Source organism: Pogona vitticeps, chromosome 2, assembly GCF_051106095.1.
Source record: "Pogona vitticeps strain Pit_001003342236 chromosome 2, PviZW2.1, whole genome shotgun sequence".
Taxonomy (NCBI): Eukaryota; Metazoa; Chordata; class Lepidosauria; order Squamata; family Agamidae; genus Pogona; species Pogona vitticeps.
Genome location: NC_135784.1, coordinates 233,154,424 through 233,174,580, shown reverse-complemented (window position 1 = coordinate 233,174,580; position 20,157 = coordinate 233,154,424). Strand labels below are relative to the sequence as shown.

The window sequence follows — 20,157 nt, the reverse complement described above, 5'->3', positions numbered from 1 at the left end:
CACCCTTCCCATTTATTCTCGTATTTCCTAGGGATCCAATCACTACTGATGCCCAGAGAGAAAGAGTAGGCAAGTGAACAGGTGGTGGAGGCTAATCCTTCTTCCTGCTTGCTGCACTACTTGTGCCACTCTGTCTCATAGTTAAGGGAAAGACTTCATAAGCAGATGGTAGTGGCACATGAAGTGGGAACACCTCCAGCAAGCTTTCAGTTAGCAGTAGGCCTCCTCTGAGTCATGGGCCTCAATAGGAGCTGAATGAAGTCATCCCCTGGCACCAGTTATGCTGTTGACAGCATGGACAAAAGACGTTTTCCCCAGAGAGTATACACTAGTGTGGGATGCTGATTTCATGGGGTGGCAAGGAAGGTATGGGAGAAATTTCCAGATAAAAATTTTAGAGTAGGCTGGCTACTTGAAACTATTAATACTACCGCTGCAGGAGAACAGCAAAGTATACAGTATTCCTAAGCAGTACTATGTGTCTATAACTCTCTCACACAGACACACACTTTCCCCCGCAGGCCAAGCCACTCCCTGTTGTCTTCACTATTCTCCTAAGTTTACTGGATGTCAACTTTTTTCCTGTATCCCCTACTTTAAAAATTTAGGATGGGTGGCTGGAAAGGAGAACATTAGTCATACCTGTCTTTGCCTTTAGAAGAATGTCTGTAGATTTAGGTCTAAGGTTCAAAGGAATTCTGAGGAAAGGAAGGAGAGTGGGATAGGTTATACTCTGTTGTCCAGTCATAAAATATAAAGAATGGAGAGGGAGAGGCACCAAGGGATAATTATAAGGATGCCATGACTCCCATGGGCACCACATTTGCAACTCCAGATCTAGCCTATGATGCAGTGATGGGGATTACTTAGAAAAAGATACTGTAGTTTTCCATGTATAGGATGATATTTTTAGCTAAAATCTTTAGACTAAAATTGAGGGTCGTCTTAGTAAGGGGGAGGGATCAAAGCACTGCAGGATCGCAGCCCTTTGATCACTGCTTTACCCATCCACTTCCTAAGATTGCTGCTTTCCCCCTCCACTTCGGCAGCCCTTTGATCCTGCTTTCGCGGGACTTAGAAAGTGGAGAGGGAAAACAGCAATCAAATTTTCTTGTTTGGGGTTGGAAAAGTGGGGGTCGTCTTATACATCGGGTCATTTTATACACGGAAAAATATGGTAATTATTTTACTTATACACTGTACAGTAGTGCCTCGCTTGACGATTACCTCGTTAGATGAGGAATTCGCTTGACGATTAGTTTTATGTGATCACTATTGCAATCGCTAAACAATGATTCAATGGGGGTTTTCCTTTTTACGATGATCGGTTCCCTGCTTTGGGAACCGATTTTTCGCTTAACGACAATCAAAAACAGCTGATCGTCGGGTTTCAAAGTGGCCGCCCGCTGTGCAAAATGGCTCCCCGCTGTGCTTTAGGATGGATTCATCGCATTACAGGCACCAGAAAATGGCCACCGTATGGAGGATCTTCGCTGGACACTGAGGTATTTTGCCCATTGGAACACATTGAACCAGTTTTCAATGCATTTTAATGGGCTTTTTCATTTCGCTTGACGAGGATTTTGCTTAACTGCGATTTGAACAGAACGAATTATCCTCGTCAAGTGAGGCACCACTGTATTTTTTTTCACCAAAAGGTCTACAAAGTAGCTAATGAAATCCATTTCAATAAAGATACACTGCCACAAAATGTCAAAGAATTGTAGAATTATTGAATAATGGTGTTTGTAAGGTTCCTGTATGACCATTGAGTCCAACCTCCAGCTCAATACAAGAATCCAAATCAAAGTACATCTGACAGATGGTTGTCTAGTTTTCTTTTGAATGCCTCCAGCGTTGGAGCGCTCACCATCTCCCGAGGTAATTGGTTCCATTGTACTCCTTTAACAGTTAGGACTTTTTCCTGATATTCAGCTGAAATCTGGCTTCCTGTAACTTGAGCCCATTGTTATGTGTCCTACACTCTGGCATGATCAAGAACAGATCCTTTTTAGGACAATATTTCATGTATTTGAAAATTGCTACCATATCTCCCCTTAGTCTTCTTTTCCCAAGGCTAAACATGTCTAGAACTTTCAGTCTTTCCTCATAGGGCTTGGTTTCCAATCCCCTAATCGTCTTTGTGTACTTGTTCCAACTTGTTAGCATCCTTCTTGAAGTGTGATGTCCAGAACTCAAATAGAACATGGTCACTTTCCCCCAAAATTCTTGCTGCCACTTCTTCCACAGAATTATCTCTATAGGTTAGAACCAAGTCCAGGATAGCTAATCCTGTAGTTTCTTCCTCCACTTTTTGTAGGAGAAAATCATCAACAGCACAAGCCAGCAATTTCTTGGAAGGGCCATAATTTGAGACAATTTGCCTCCCAACATATATCAGGATAGTTGAAATCTCCCATTGCTACTACATTGTGTCTCTCTGAATTTTTTCCCCAATTCATTTTTCACAGGTTTTATCCAGATCTCCTTGATGGGGTGGTCAGTAGTAGATTTAAATTACCATGTTTCCCTGAAAATAAGACAGGGTTTTATATTAATTTTTGCTAAAAAATGCATTAGGGCTTAATTTCAGGGGATGTTTTATTTTTTTCATGTACAACAATCTACATTTAACACCACCATCATAGCCATTCATTCACCTGGAGTATTTTACTTTTCTTTTCTATTCCTTTTCTGAGTACTGGTCAAATGGACAAGATGACTCGAGTCCCAGAGTCCTTGAGTTTTTGTCCCAGAGCTTCAAAGTCTGATGTGATTTCTTCATAGCTCCTCTTGGCTATGTCATTTGTTCCCATGTGGATGAGAAGGGATATACATCCATGAGTTTTATGAGTGATGGCAATTCTTCCATCACATCCCTAATCCATCCTCCAGGAAGACAGACGGATCTTCCTCGCATATTTCAGTTTCAGTCCGACACAGTAGAGAGTCTCCTACTACAACTATTCTTCTCTTCTTCTTTTTATAGGGTGTTGCAAGTTCAGTGACTCTACTTGGCTGAGCTTCAGCCTCTCTCATGTCTTTCCACAGAGTCTTATGTACGTCTTCTTCTGCATGCTGTCTGCCAGAGTCTTCAAGAATCTAAAAGTGATTTTGCAGTTCCACTGGTGAAGAGTGTCTTTCCTTTCTTTTGCTCCTGAATGTTACTCTTTTCCATGGTGCTTCTTTCACTATGGTTGTTTTCTCTTCAACATTCTTCTCTGCTGCTTTGTCTTGCTGTTCTTCCACCTTTTTGATGGCTTTTTGGCTGCTGCTGCTGCTCAAATGTCTATCTATGTATTCTCCAACTGCCCTTAGAGCCTTAGGCGTAATTCTGTCACTTTTCCTTCCAAAAGTGCAACCAGTTGTCACTTGCTGCATGTGTATGCTGTGCTGTTCTCAGGCACGAAGAGAAACCTTGTACACCCATTGCAGATCACCACCCCTAAAGTGTCTCTTCCCTCCGTAATCCCCATTACCTTTTCACTTTCTACTGTTTCTATGAGTACCCTTTCCTTTGTCTTCTTTACCTTGAAGGATGCTGGGAAAATAATATAGGACTATATCCAGAAATAAAAAAAAATAGGGACCTCCCCTATCAAACTCTTGTTAGCTCACTATGGTTGGTTGCTTGCTCCCTGGGATTGTCTCAATTTCATTCCTCTGCTGTGTTCTATTAGGAGTCAGCAAGCAGAAAAGGACCATGTTACAATAGAGTAATGGTGAAAAATATAGAAGTCTAAGCCAGGATCATAAATAATTCTCTGTTGTGGGTAAAGTGCAGATGTCAACACAAAAAAGGTCCTATTGCTGATTGCCACTTACCTCTCTTCTGTTACCAGGGTACCTTGCGTGGTTAGCACATGAATAGGTTTGTACAGGAAGAGATGGTCATTCTGGTGTTGCCTTCCATGGTGTTTTAAACCCTCAAAATCAGCAACAACAGTTTGAATTGCAACTACACATCAGTTGGATACCAGCTGAGTTCTTTAAGCAGAAGGGTTAATCACAGCAGTCATCATATTTTAAACTGCCTGCTACACTTTAGCCTCACTTTAATTTTTAAGAAGCATTGCCAAAGACAGTGTTCTAAGGACTGGGGAGAGTGTCTTATCTCAAAACGGTCAGATCCACTCTCTATATAGTCAGACACCAGCTGCCAATAACTGCAGCAGTCTAATTAAAAAAATTTCATTGCATGGATGAAGGTGTCATTATCACTCTCTGAGTTGTCTGCACTTTAACCAAAGCTCATGAAAATAATATCTGGTCTCTTTTAGATGCAGCAAGAGATGTTACATAAAACTACATTTTATTAAATGTTTCAGAATTGTAGAAAAACATGCACACACGTAATATACAAAATACACACCAGTACGTATTTACACAGATGTTAACAATAAAGTGTGTGGCATCTATTTCTGACAGCATATATATAATACCTATGCAAGTCTCTTGAACCCTAATAAATACTAAAAAAATTAACCGCATTTAAGCAGTTTCCTGCAAGGTTTGCTGGTCATTACATTATTTTTATAGTTCCATCTGTTAATTTAAGGGAAGACAAGTGGATTCATTTTCAATAATTGCTGGTTATTAAGGAAAAAAGGGGGGGGTACTTAATGTAGTTCCTACCAGAAGATTCCCCAAGAGATTTGTTTTCTTAAATATCATCTGAAAAAGCTTCAGTTACCCAACAGAATGCAAGTATTCAATAATATTTCATTATTTCAAAATACTAAACTGTATCCATTAATTGCTCCAGACAAGACATTCACTGAATGCAGACTTGGTTAACACAATGAATGATTGTGTCCATTTTACTTTCTGTAATTATGTGCCCCCAAAATTATCAAAAACATGTAGTGAACAACCTGTGCAAAACTGATACATTTCTAGAATAACTGATGTCACATGCAAGGTAAAATACAATAAAAACAATGTGAAGGAAGCCCTGAGTCTGTAACTTTACTGGTAAGGCTAGGATCAAGACTTTGTTGCTTCCTGTGCCTTTGCGTCCTTATGTCCAGTATTTAAAATTGAGGGATGGAGGCAGCTGTGCAGTTTCTCTGTAGATAAGCAAGCTGGTGCTTCATCTGCTTCTGCAGAGCTCAGTATTCAATTTCATTAAAATCAGCAGAATAGCCAGAGGATTGTAATGTGGTTTCTTCCATTTCTAGAATACAGAGGGAAAGAATACTTGATGTATCTGCATATACTACTGTACAAATAACCCATCATTTAAACTTAAAAGTATCTGGCGGGGAGAACATAAGTACAATGTTCCCTCTAATTTTCATCCCTCCTGGGCAGGGCTCCATTGCAACCAGAACCAAAGAGGATGGAAACGATTGCTGTGGGTGCACAGAGGAGGAGCCCTGTGTGGAGGGGGTGGAGTTGCACACACTCGTGCAGCTGCACACCTTAGAGGGAACCTTGAGCATAAGCATTCTTTGCTAGTAACTTAGTGCAGTTTAAGATGTTGATAACATTTGGTAAGAAAATCCAATATTCTAATACTCACAAAAGCTGTTACAAACATATCTGTTTTGATCTATAGATAATTGACCACAACTGCCAGTGGCAGCTGCCTTGCTTAATTGTTTCCATGATTTATAATTCTATGTTGCTTAACATACTTGTGAACAGAGAATGTGACTCAAACATTAGAAATCAAGTACAGTGGTGCCTTGCTTAACGATGTTAATTGGTTCCCAAAAAAACATCGCTATGGGAAAACATCGCTAAGCGAAACACCATTTCCCATAGGAATGCATTGAAACCCGGATATTCCGTTCCAATGGGAATGGATTACTGTCCTTAAGTGAAAATCGCCATAGGAAACATCGCTAAGCGAAACAATGTTTCCCCCATTGGAATGCATTGAAGCCTATTCAATGCATTTCAATGGTTTTGATAGGTCCGTTTTCGCTATTTTTAAAGTGTCTTAAAATGTTCAGAAACTGTTTTAAATGCCTGGGATCGTTAGTGCACCTTGTAAAACCTTTGCAAACTTAATTTGGCTTTGTTCTGACTCTTCGTTAATTTTTGGTGAATTCCCCCCCCCCATTGGAATGCATTGAACTGTAGGTTTGACAGCTGTCAAACCTACAGTTGAATGCATTCCAATGGGGCGGAAATTCACCAAAAATTAACGAAGAGTCAGAACAAAGCCAAATTAAGTTTGCAAAGGTTTCACAAGGTGCACTAACGATCCCAAGAATTTAAAACAGTTTTGAATATTTTAAGACACACTTAAAATAGTGAAAACAGATCGCTAAGCGAAACAAGGGGACCTAAACTGTCATCGCTAAGCGCGGCAAGATCCCGAACATCGCTATGCGAAATTTCCCCATAGGAAACATCGCTAAACGGAGTGCAAAATTGCTCCAAAAACCTCATCGCTAAGCGAATACATCGTTAAACGAATACATCGTTAAACGAGGCAATCGCTAAGCGAGGCACCACTGTACAGGAAAGCACAGCTATAAGCAAGTTAAATTTACCTTTACAAGGTCCTCTTTGAAATAAAATGTCATCTATAGCAATGTCACTCCTTACTGACAATCCCCGAATTGCTTCAAATATAATCTGTATTTTAAAAAATATATATAATTTTATAATCATTTCCAGACAAAAAGATACACAGACATAAAGAATATGAAAAGTTTCTATCTGCAGTAGGACTCCCTTATCCACAGAATCAGTATTCACCGATTATCCACCGTCTGAAGATATTAAAAATACTAAATATTAAAATATTAAAAGAAAAAATCAATAAACTCTATTTTAACTGGCATTACCAGAAGCCAGAGCCCATGCTATGAATACTTTATATACATATAGCATTCACTGTTATCCACAGGGGAGGCTTGGAAGTAATACCCAGCAGATATGGGGGTCCTACTGTATTATAGTTTGGATTCTAATTAATGGGAGTGGTAAGAAGCTCATATGTTTCGGCTCCCATTCTATTTGCCCTTTGTGACTCCACCCCAACACCTCTCTGGAGAACTGGAGAAGCTATCTGAACACTTCAGGAGTGTCACTTAATTTTCCAGAAAATTTTGGAAGATACAGTAGAAGGAGATGATGAGATGGAAAATCTCCCTTGTAAACATGTCACTCCGGTCATATCCATAGGATCCAAGCCAGTATATTCTCATGAAATTATATTTTCTCCAGGAGTAACAGTCATATCTACAGAAGATAATGAATAGTTCTAGTGGTGATAGGGTGGAGACAGTACTGGAGAACAGCTACAGGTAGAACCTGTAGTGGAAGGAACCCTGTGATAAATATTTTTAAACAAAAAGATATAGATAAAACATAAAAAACACGAAAAATTATTTTCCCAAACAAACCAGGATGTAGTGCTGAAAGATCACACTTCTAGGTTAATAATACTAAAGGATAAGTATGAATAGTGCCATTACTAATGAGGCAACTAGATTAAAGCCAAAAGGATATCTAATGGCTGCATGCTCAGAAGCACAAGGAAAGTTTCATGATGCATGACTGAATAAATGTTTGTATCTTTCATTTGAACCAGCCACTGCAAGGGGGCGTGATCAGTTATAAACGTGAAAAGTGCCCCAATAGGTAATACCTCAAGGCATGTGTTGCCCATCGGATTGCCAATGCTTTCTTCTCAACAACGACATATTTTGTTCTATTGCTGTCAACTTTTGGCTAAGAAAGAGGACAGGATGCTCCACCCCGTTGCAGATCTGAGCCAGAATGGCTCTTAGACCCTTGTCCGACACATCCATGAAGAGCACAAAGGGAAAGTTGAAGTGGTGCAAACCTCACTGGTAACTCACATAATACTGATTTTAGCATTTAGAAGGCTTTTTCCTGTGCCTCCCTCCATTGTACTAATCTTCCTGCCCTCCTCTTAGTCAGATCAGTTAAAGGGGCGGCAATGGCAGAGAACTGCGGTATGAACTGTCTGTAGTACCCCACCAGATCCAAGAACTGCTGTACTTCCCTTTTTGTCCTTGGACAGTACCACCAAGTAATTTTAGAGACCCTCTCTTCTTGGGATTGTATCTCCTCTCCTCACACCAGAAAGCCCAAATAATCCACCTTGGATCTGGCTATTCTACATTTGTTAGGCTTCGCAGCAAGTCCTGGTCTCCTTAATTCTTCCAAGACCCTGCGTAAGTGAATTGGATGTTCCTCCCAAGTAGAGCTATATATAATATCGTCTATGTAGGCGTCAGCACAGTCTTGTACTGGGCGTAAAACCTCCATCAGACATTAGAAGGTTGTAGCTGCCCCATGCAATCCGAAAGGCATTCTGGTAAAATGGAAGAGGCCCCTCGGGGTGGAAAAGGCCGTTTTTTTTTCTTTATCTTGGTCTCTTAAGGGGATCTGCCAGTACCCTTTCGTAAGATCTGGTAATTATAGGTACGCAGCGCCCCCTAGTCTGTCTAGATCTCCCATTTTGGGCATGGGGTATGCATCAAATTTAGAAACCTCGTTGACCTTACAATAGTTGATACAGAACTGTACCGTACCATCCAGTTTTGGCACCACTACGGGGTAGCTGCGCCATGGTCCCTTGGCTGGTTCTTTTACCCCAAGGTTTAGCATTTCAGTTACTTCTTGTTCAAGTACTGAGGTCAACTGTCATGGCCAAGACCTTCCCACTGACCTCACTACCCCACCTGGCCTGGTTTCAATACTATGCTGTACCAAATGGGTGTGCTGGTTTCTTAGGAAAAACATCAGGGAACTCTCAATCTGTCATACTTGAGTTGCTTGTTGTGGTTCTATGCTCTCATCAATAAGTATCTGCATATCCTTTCCCATCTTTACATCTCCCACCTCTGGCCCCAATTCTTCACAATCTCCAAAGAGGGTTTCTCTATCTACCCAGCATTTCAGCAAATTAACATGTAGTACTTGTAGTTTCTTTTTCTTATCTACCATGTTCACCTCATAATCCACCTCACTAATCTTTCTCACAACCTCATAGGGTCCCTGCCATTTTGCGAATAGTTTAGCTGATTCTGTTGGTAGCAGCACTAAGACCTTTTGGCCCAGTTCAAACTCCCGGGGTTTTACCCGCTTGTCATATCTATATTTCTGGTTCTCCTGGGTTTTGCCCAAGGCCTCCTTAGCCAGGTCCCAAGCGGTCTGTAAGCTCTCTCTTATTTCCATTATCTCTTGTAGCAAGGGCTTGGACAGGTCTTCCTCTTCCCATTTCTCTCTGACCAGGTCCAGCACCCCCCTAGGATTTATTCCATACAATAATTCGAAATGAGAAAACCCAGCTGACAATTGTGGGGCCTCCCTCACCAGAAACATCAGTGGGGCCAGGAACATATGCCATTGCCTTGGCTTTTCTTGTACCAATTTTCTCAGCATTCCTTTTAGAGTTCTATTAAATCTTTCTACCAAGGCATTCGCTTGTGGGTGGTAAATGGACATCTTTGACAGTTTAACCCCTAGTAACTCCCACATTTGCTTGAATGTTAAGCTCATAAAGTTGGACCCCTGGTTGGTCAAGACTTCCTTAGGGAACCCCATTCTGGAGAATACCCCTAGTAACTCTTTGACCAGCACCTTACCATGGTGGTACGCACGGCTTCTCCCCAATAAGAGGGTCTAGAGGGATCTCTCTTCTCCTTCTGTAATCCGCCTCCTCCTTAGGCACTCTCAGTCTCTCCCATAATCCCATCCAGGGATCCTCCATCCACACCCATTCCCAACCAGGCAGCAACTGACTCTCTCCTTTTTAGCTTCCTTGTTCCTGCCTCAAACTCCACCCTCTTTTTCCTCTCCTTTCCCCCCTTTTCCTCCTGAACCTCTCATCATTACTCTCTGTATCTCTTCGGTCAGCTCCTCTGTTTCTGTCTCTGGCTGAGCTTCTGCTGTAGGCTCTGGTGCTGGCTGAGGTCTTGCCTCCTTATCCTTGTTGTCGGGGGGGGGGGATGGCTCTCCAGCAAGTGGGGTATCCCTCTTGCCTTCTGTCTCACAATGACACATAAATGAGATATGGAATGTGAGAAGTACCGTGTTTCTCCGAAAATAAGAAAGGGTCTTATATTAATTTTTGCTCCAAAAACACATTAGGATTTATTTTCAAGGGATGTTTTATTCTTTCAGTCACATCATCTTCTTTTGGTTGCTGCACAATGGTGGAGGGCAGGGTTTCACTTAACTGGGACTTATTTTTGGGATAGTCCTTATATTATGAGCATTATACTAGGGCTTATTTTCAGGTTAGGTTTTATTTTCAGGGAAACAGGGTATGACTGAAGATAAACTTGAGACTATAAAGCAAAAAAGGACAGGTTTAAACACTGTGAGTGAACTCGAGTGAACTGTAATACAACATTTACAGTGAGGCAATTACAAAACGTTTTACTCTGGAAACTAGAAAAAGAAATGGTGTTCTGGAAGGCTTAATGACTCAGGATAGGCCAAGCTCAAGCCTAGTTTCTGTTGGAAAATAAAGCTGCTCCTAGTGCTTAGACATGGTCTAGAGGGGCGGGGTATAAATTTAATAAATAAATAAATAAATAAATTACTAGAAACTTCCTTTTTGAACAGGAAACTAGGAACAGCTAGGCCTTTGCTAGGCAACAGAACCACAGCCTAAGGGCACTCCTATCCATTTCAAACAGGTAACAATCTTGCTTATCTATTGCAAAATGAATGAGAGATTAATCTAGGATTCCTGATCTATCAGATATTTCCTTTCTTACATAAAACTTGCTTCAGTTTCTACAAATATAAACACCAGAGCTTGTAATGAATTAAAATCAGTGGTTCTTAACCTTTGTTACGCAGGTGGTTTTGAACTGCAACTCCCAGAAACCGCAGCCAGCAGAGCTGATGGTGAAGGCTTCTGGGAGTTGCAGTCCAAAAACATCGGAGTAACAAAGGTTAAGAACCAGTGAATTAAATAATGGTTATCCTGGGATAACAAATCATGAACATTCTTTCTGATGGGATTAATCACCTTACCTGGTGCGATTTATCACATGTGTATTGTATTAGGCCTCTTAACCACGTGATGCTTTGTTCACCTCTCCTTTTCCAGATGAGAGTCTCATCTTTTGCACCATGTTTTTTTATATAAACATTTAGCAGACCTGTACCAGCTCCGTACATGTGATAAAAAAATACAAGACACTGATATCCAAAAGTTCGTCGTAGTAATCTTGAAATAAGCCGTGCTTTCTGTCCATAGATCATGTGAGATGCTTCAATGTACATATAGGATCCTTTTTAAAAGATAAAATTATAAATGGTCACCTTGATTCATGTTGTACTTCATAACCTAAATTGTTTTGCATAAGGAATTATGATGCTCATAGTTCAGTTTTAAAAAAACAGCGTTTAATGAAGCATTTTAATGCAATATTACCTAGCAATTCAGCTCAGATGTTTCTGTAAATTCTCAAGAACCTTTTACTACATTTACCACATTTAATCCCATTTAACAAAGTTCTTTTGCAGATTCACCTGTTGAGCACAGTTGGAAGACTGATGAACTGCCCCTTATTTAGTTATCTTCTGTCCTAAGCAAATGGTGTCTTAATTAGTAGTTTCTCTTTAATTTAAAATGTATGAATTTGCTACCTTTTCAAATAACAATATAAATGTAGTTTAAAAATTGAACCTGGCTGGGCAATAGACTAACATAATCAGTTTATATGGAATAAGTTAAAGTAACAGGATTTCAGACTATGAGTCATATAATGTTCAGTAGTAATCAACTAAAATAGGTTTACTGTATCACGCATTTTGTACAAATTTTGTGCTGTTGCCCAAGGTAAATTTCCATGAACTATCATTTTATAATTCTTAATTTTAAAAAGCTTTGAAATGAATGTTGGGCATGTTATTGGTTTGCACTGAAACTGGATAAACAATGAAGCTGCAATAGCATGTTTATACTGCTAAGGACTTGGTGTCAGTCATCTTGGCTGGCACACTGTCCCAAATTCAACAGCTAGTCTCAATAAAGGAGAATTGTTAAACTAAAGAAACATATGTAAATGTTGACTTACTTAGTAGTTGGTACAGTGGATCTACTCTTGTTAAGACTAGCAACTGGATTTAGGCCTTTTGTTGTAGGATCGAAATGATAGTATATCATGCAGAATTTGATTCAGCAGTTCAAATAACATGGACGCATAACCAGCCAAATTCCAATCAAATTATCTCAAAACAAATTCCTACTACTTATTGTATGCCATGTGAATCAAATAACATAAATCACTGTGGCAAACTATTGCTAGTTAAGAAGTTGAATAGAAGTGGGCATGAATCAGACAAACGGCGATCCATTTTGATTCATGATTCATCAACGTCAATTAATCACAAATTACAGTTTTACAATTGTTTTCTGAGGAATTGACGAATCAATTCATCAATTTGTTTTTGACTTTAAAACCCTCTAAAATAGCCCCCAAACACCCAGAGACACTAAATTTCCCAGAAATCTTCCCCTGACTCTACAAGCCTGGCAAGTTTGGTGAAGTTTGGATTTTGGACATCCAAGCTATACATCCATAAGGAGCCCCACACCAGGAAAGTACTCCCCCCCAGGCACCTAGAGACACCAAAATTGCAGAGAAGCTTCTACTGACTCCTTCACAGTCCCTCCAACCTTGGTGAAGATTGGATTTCAGACATCCAGTTTACACACTGAAAAGTGGGTGTCCCCAGAAAAGTGCTCATTACCAGCTGACTTGGAGGGATTGTAGAATTATGAGAAGCCTCTCTGTGATTCTGGTGTCTCTAGGTGTCTGGGGGGAACTTTCTGGGGGAACCCTCTTTGTAGGTGTATAACTCGGACATCTGAAATCCAATCTTCACCAAACTTGGGGGGAATACAGAGAGGCAGAGGAAACGTCCCTGTAATTTTGGCATGTCTGGGTGCCTTGGGGACCGTTTTATTTTTTTTATATTTTTTTAAATGAATTTGGCTTGTGTTCAGGCAGGATGGATGATCTTGGGGGAAGGGGGTTTTTGTGTGTGACTGAAATTTCCCTAAAATTTATTTCCTGAGTGCTTGAGTGTCTGCTTACTGCCTAATACTTCAGTGTGTGTGTATGCTTCTACAGCCTATGTGCTGAGAAAGCACAATCAATTTAAAATAAATTTATTCTTTATTATCATTTTCATTCGTGGGAGACTGGGGAGGCCTTTTATTAGGCAGGTCACATTTTAATTTTAAAAATTAGTTCTTTTTGGAGGCCTGTGTTCAGGCAGGGTGGGTGATCCGTGTCTGTGGGTGGGTGGTGTGTTTCTTTTGGGTGTCTATTTAGTTATTCAGGATACAATTAATTTTCCTGCTCCTTCCCCCCATTACTCTTTTTTAAAAAAAATTAAAATCCCTTCAATTCCTCCCCTATCACCATTTTAAAAATAAAATTATTATAGTCTATTACCCCTCTTAGTTTTTCCTTCCCCTCCCGTTATTTGTTTAGTGGTTTGGCAGACAGGGATATAGGGCAAGTGAAAATGAAGGGCAGTGTCCATAATGGGGTATCCAATGGAAAGAAACAAAAACAAAACAAAAGCAAAGTGTGTTGCTTATATGCCACCTCATAGGACTTAAACCACTGGGTGGTTTACAAGTTAAATATGCAGGCTACACATTGCCCGCCCGCCCCAGCAAGCTGGCTATTCATTTTACCGACTTTGGAAGGATAGAAGGCTGAGTCAGCCATGAGCCAGCTACCTGGGATTGAACCCTGGGTCATGAGCACAGTTTTTGCTGCAGTATAGCAGTTTAACCACTGCACCATGAGTGGTTAAAGCCTATGAAGCTGCATAGGCTAGGCACCACCACCACAATTCCTCCTTCAGTGGCCTTGCACGTGGGTGTGGAAGCAGAGCTTCCAGCAGAGCCCAAAGAACTGCCTCTTGCTTTCATTGAACAGGGGCGTGGACCTGTGGAACCGAGATCACCATGGCTACCTCTCGTTCACAGCCCACTGGTGGCAGCATGACCTGAGGAGTAGGGCATCAGCAATAGGGCTGCAGGATGAGGCCCTTGTCCTGTCCCCAGGCTACAGGTCCCTTCTGCTGCAGGTACTGCACATGTAGGCTCAGGCAACAGGGAGGAACATCACCAATGAGTTCCTGTCCACTCTGCAATAGTTGGCACCAGAGGAGGAGGTTATACATGGCCACATAGTCACAGACACGGGGCAGATGTTGGCAGCATTGAACGTGGCTTGCTTCAAGGGCATTGCGTGCATGTAGCATGAATTACACCTAGTAGTGTGCAATGGCATTGGCCTGGACAACCATGTCAAGCCCGAGGGGGACACAGGCACTCGGGAGATTCGGGCACTCCTGGAGCAAGGCCACCAACTGGTGGGCCACTTCTCCCACAGCCTGAAAGCTACCTGCTAGCTGTGTGAGAGACAGGAGGAGTCAGGGCAGGAGACACATGTTCTCCTGATGGATCTGCCAACCAGGTAGAACTGCACCTACACCATGGTGTCCCACCTGGTGGAGCAGAAGGCCATTTTGAAGAACATCATGGCCTCCATGCGCATTCTGCCTGGGGGAAGAGAGTTGGGCATCAGTGCCACAGATTGGCTGGCCCTCTTCCAAATGGTGGAGGTGCTCAAGCTCTTCCAAGAGACCACTGGTATCTTGTGTAGCTACACAGCAATCCTGGGGCCGATCATCCCCCTGATTCATGCTCTTGATCCGTCCCTGGAGTATGCTGTAGCACCAGAATCCTTCCTTCTTCCACAGGCCAGGGTCTAGGTGAAGAGGTTGCAGGCTGGCATGTGGAAGCGCCTCCATCCTGTCTGCATGGCCTGCCTGTGTGATCCTCGAATCAAGGGCAGCTTGGCAGCATGCACCTTGAAGCTCAAGGAATGAAGTACAAAGCCACTATGCCACTCATGTAAAAAAGAAGCATGCCTGACCCAAATGGAAGCCCTTAGTGCCAGGGGGCCTATCCTACCTGGAAACCCAACACCACATTTTGGTTGTGAAATTAGTTCTTTTTAGAGGCTTGTGTTCAGTGCCTGCTTGGGACAAACTCAGCCTCAATGCCAAATGCCCCAGTTGCAGGAGGACTACCCTACCTACAATCCCCAGGCCACACTTTTGCTTTAAAAATTAGCTGTTTTTTCAGGCATGTGTTCTGGCCTTCTCAGGTCATATCCTGAAGTCAAACCCTCTGTCCCACATCCATGTGGTAGATTTCTGCCACTATGCCACCAGTGTAAAAAAAGAAGCCAGCCTGCCCAGTATCCCTCCACACTATCCCAGAAGAATAACATTTGTACTTGAGGTGCCTGAATCCCACATCTTGGGAGATCTTGCCTGCCAGACAGAAACCATCAGCCACTGAACACCCTCAACGCCTCATCTATTCCCTCAGCAAACTCTACCTCAATGCCAAACACTTCAGTGCCTTCTTTAGGCCTATCCTGTCAAAATGCCAAATGCCTCAGTGCCTGCTGGGGGCAAACTCTGCCTCAATGCCATATGTTACTGGGGGAACCACATTGTGGGTTAATAACTCAGATATCTGAAACCCAATCTTCACCAAACTTTGAAGACCTTTAGAGGAAAGACATAGGGAGCTTCTCTGTGATTTTGGTTTCTCTACGTCCCTGGAATTTTCCTCGGGGGCACTCCTTATGGATATATAACTCGGATGTCCAAAACCCAAACTTCACCAAACATGCAGGCCTTGTAGAAAAGGGTCAGAGGAAGCATCCTTGTGAATATGGTGTGTCTAGGTGCCTAGGGGCCTGTTTTATAGCATTTTAAAGTTAAGATAAATCAACAAATCAATTCACTGATTCATCCAAAAATATTCATAAATTCATATTCATCAATTTTGTGACGTTGACAAATTGCAAATTGAAAAAAATCATCTTTTTTTATTTGTCCCCATCTCTATTTATAACGAAACAGGAGTTTTGTCAGAAAATTCTCACTAAATACTCACTAAGAAAAAAAGCCAATGCTAAGCTACTCTGTTCCTTCAATACAGCGGTGCCTCGCTTAACGATTGCCCCATATTATGACGAATCCGCTTTACGACAATCTTTTTGCGATCGCAATTGCAATCGCAAAATGATGGGGGAATTTCGCTTAGCAATTATTGGTTCCCTGCTTCAGGAACCGATTTTCACTTTACGACGATAAAAAACAGCTGATTGTCAGGTTTTCAAAATAGCCGCCGGGTGCTTAAAATGGCTCCCCGCTGTGCTTAGGGATGGATTCCTCGCTATGCAGGCAGTGAAAATGGCTGCCATATGGACGATCTTCGCTGGACAGTGAGTTTTTACCCCATTGGAACGCATTGAACAGTTTTCAATGCGTTTCAATGGGGTTTTTAATTTTGCTTTACGATTTTTTCGCTTAACGGCGATTTTCCTGGAACGAATTATCGTCATTAAGCGAGGCACCACTGTAGTCTCTTTCCTTGCACCTGTCAACTTTATAAAAAACACAGCATTACATAATGAGACTGAAATTGAATCATGATGATTTTGTCACATGTTTATTCTCCTAAATCTGCAAGGCCACCATCTAACATGATGAAGTGTAATTAAATGAATTTTTTATTAATAAGCAAACAGAAAATGTTTTTCACAGGATATTTGTAGTACTTCATTTTTAAGAAGTGTTTGTTTAGCTCTGCAACTCTACAGAATAAGCAACTATGATTTAATAAAAGGGGTACATAATAGAAAAAGAATATTCACTCAAAGGATCATGAAGCATCTGCCTTATCTACATCATGAATTAAATTAAAGCAATTTGGGGACCTTCCTACCTTAATCTTAAATTTTCTGTATTTAAAATCGTGCCATCTAACATGAAGGTTGTAACTGAAACTGTAACTCACCTACCCCAGTAGTGTGGTCTGCTTTTGGTCCTGTGTAAGATGTAGGAGTCTGACCTCTTCTTCTATGCCAGCCACCTCGATTTCTCTTTTGCTGAGTAAATCCACACTCATTTTGTTCAAAAGTACATTCTCCAGGAAAAGCAGGCAGTGTATCTGCAAAAATAATTTGCACAATTACAGTTTGACATTCATGTAGGTAAACTGTGTCTGGTACAGTATGATTTAAACTGTCTTGTGTGTGTGTGCGTGTGTGCGTGTGCGTGTGTGTGTGTGTGTGTGTGTGTACGAACAGTACCTGTAACCTATACATGTTCATAATTGTGTTTTCTGTCTGAAATTGTCAATTTCATGTTCTATTTACTTAGAAACACATAATATTTTCTGCTTTTTAAAAATCCCTGTATGTTTGTCTGTTTGGTAGATTTGTATACCACCTTATTAGTGAACATCCACTACTTTGGCAGGTTTACAAAATAAGGCATAAAATTTTATTAGTAAATTCTATGCAGCAAGCAGTAGTTATTTGTGCGTACACCCCAACAGCTGTAACAGTGGACTTCATACCCAAATTTATCTTACCAGTAACTTGACAGCTTCCTAAAGCCACTGATACATCATCTAGTGCCACTAGTCCACAATCCCAGAAGCTTCTGCACCAGCTCACAAATACTGCCTAAAATGTACAGAAAACATACACAAGTCATCTTGGTTTCAAAAGCCCTTCATTTAAAAACATTTGTAATACGCTTTTGCTAGTAAGAGTGGTTCTTCACATTTATTTTTCAGTTTAATGTTGTTATTAGAAAAGTTTAAGCCAGGGTTGCTGTTTTACCCACATGGCTGTTTTTCCCCAAATTCTAGGCATGCCACCTGGTGCTCATTCACCTTATCAATTATATATTCTACACTTTCATCTTCTTAAGACTTTGGCCCTTATGGAATTAGAGATAACAAGGCAAAACATATGGGCACTGTTTTGGACTGTAGATTTGCAAGAAACAAGACTTTCCATGTGATTAACCAATGAATGAAGCCATTTATGGTCTAATGGGGATCATATAGATAAGTAAACTCAGTACTAGTGGGTAGAGGTTGCAGTTGTGAATACACTTAGTCCTTTAGCTGGTTTGTAAACAGCTAAAAGGAAATAACACCTTTTCCTTTCCAGTTTTTCCAAACTCCCATTACTGTTACTTGGATTTTGCCCCACTGTTTTTTGGCAAATGAGATAACAGTGTGTCACTTGTGGGAAATTCCTGTACTCTTATGGAATGGGAGTGCCATCAGTAAAAAATAATAGCAAAACCAACAACCATTTCATGAGAATATTATCTGGGGCTCCTATGTGTAGCAAAGTGTCATTATTTATATTCATCAGCAATGCACATGGATGCTTTACATGGATGGTTTTCCTCTCTGTATTTTATACCAAAAACAACCCTCATGTTCATCTGACAGATGCTGATTGTCCTTAGGACACCAAGTAAGCTTTATGACCAAGCAGAGATCTGAGCATCCATCTTACAAAGTCAACATTGTCAACCATTACACTATACTGGGAGTTATTATGTAAGTAATACTAAAGCCGAACCATATTTTTAGAAAAACAATGCAATTATTAATGTGGTTAATGTGGTTTTGCATTCGATGCAAAATAAATTATCCATATTGGTGAACTGAAACCTGGCAATTCTAATTTAAGCAAAAAAAATTCTAATCCAGTATATTTCCAATGTAGTCTCATTTCAGTATTAGTCTGTGTTAAACAGCACTTCTGCTTATCTGAATTTCTGATTAAGAAATAACTGATAAATTCCTGGCCAGCCTTGATAGAAGAGATTGTATTTGTAATACTCATTGATAGATAAATGAATCAACTATCATCAGATCATCTAAACAGATATAAATAGATCAATATAAAAAATAGCTGGTTTTATGTAAGAGGGAGTTTTCTTAAGATTTTTTCTTATTTAAAGCAACCAGTGAACAGCTGATGCAGAAATACAGTTTGTAGGCTTACTTGATGAGTGTTTCAACCTTATTTTATTCACATTAGAAGACATAATCTTGAAATTGAGAGAGTGACTGGACAGGTTGTCAAGATTAAGCAAACTACATATTAGGAATCTATAGTTTCATAAGGTTAGATTTATGGAGTTTAATACACAGTGATGAGTACAAGTCATATATTTATTTCCGAAAGAGTACCTGTTTTCTTCTGTTGCAACAAAATCCAAAAATTATGTGACAACTTAAAGAGGAACAAATATATGATACCCAAAGGTGTTTGAATGTCAAGACTGTTGTTAATGCATGACTTTGGTACACAAAGAGACCAATATCCAACTGTTACTCCTAATTAGAACAGACCCGTTGAACCATGCACTATTATTATGCACTGTTGATTTCATGGATTTTTTTTCTAGGTGGGACTAACAATTGGTTTTAACTCATCATAATGGCTATATAGTGGTCAGTTTCAATTGGTCTTCACAGGTCAATATCCTATCTCTAGTCCCAGTTAGCATGTACCCATTGATTCAATGGAATTCACATAAATAAATTCAGCAGTTGATTCAATGGTTCTATACTGTTTGGAAGTAGCAATAGGATAACGGCCTTATCAGTGTTTCCATGAAGCAAATCATCAGGGCACAGAAAAATCAATGAGGGAATTTTCTCTATCAACTCTTCAATGTGCACAAATGACTAGCTATGTAGTTAAAATCAGCACATGGAATAATTCAGAGTAGTTTTCAGATAAGAGTACAATAGCAGGAGCTGCTGCTGCTACACTGGCAAATATACAGTTCCTGGCTGCTCCGTTTTCCAGGATTGAGTTACTATACTAAACACATTTTTGTTGCTGGGTAGCAGTGGACAGGCAAATAATGCAAATTTTGTATTTGATGTTAACAAAAGGCCATTTATTTGCCTTTCTTTAAACCCCCTTCTCCCCTGATTTTGTTTGTTTGTTTCTTTCCTTTTTTAAAATACTGTAATTAATAGCAGCATCAGTAACTAAAGACCAAAGTTTGCTAGGTCTCTTGTGGCTAGCTAAGATTCCACCATGGGCTGTAATCTTTCCATTGTTGCTTGGCTGGGTTATGCTCAAAGGCAGAGAAGCCCTTCTGCAAGAGGCAACAAACATAATTTGTATATGTGTAATTTTCTGTAGTGTCTAAAACAACTTTGCTCTTACTCCTCCAGTTCAACTATAAATTGAAATCTCTATACACTCTGTAAAAACTCCAGATCTGGATGTTTGATGTGATTAAAATGTTTTATACCACATTAAG

The 20,157-nt window shown here is 40.4% G+C and overlaps 1 protein-coding gene across 2 annotated transcripts in view; it reads right to left on the bottom strand.

The window, feature by feature from the left end:
• Positions 1-4,295: 4,295 nt before the first annotated feature.
• Positions 4,296-20,157, bottom strand: part of MAMDC2 (MAM domain containing 2) — a 93,752-nt gene continuing 77,890 nt past the window's right edge. Inside the window, exons 10-14 of one of the 2 annotated variants that reach the window (XR_013541509.1) lie at positions 17,438-17,531; positions 16,863-17,011; positions 10,981-11,240; positions 6,507-6,591; positions 4,296-5,176 (exon numbers count right to left, since the gene is read on the bottom strand). Coding sequence is in view for 1 of the 2 variants with exons in the window: in XM_072992199.2 (XP_072848300.1) it covers positions 5,112-5,176; positions 6,507-6,591; positions 10,981-11,240; positions 16,859-17,011; positions 17,438-17,531 (657 nt within the window). In the remaining variant the exon portion in view is untranslated. Of the gene's footprint in view, positions 5,177-6,506; positions 6,592-10,980; positions 11,241-16,858; positions 17,012-17,437; positions 17,532-20,157 lie in introns of both variants that reach the window. The other variant, XM_072992199.2, reaches the window with a different exon arrangement.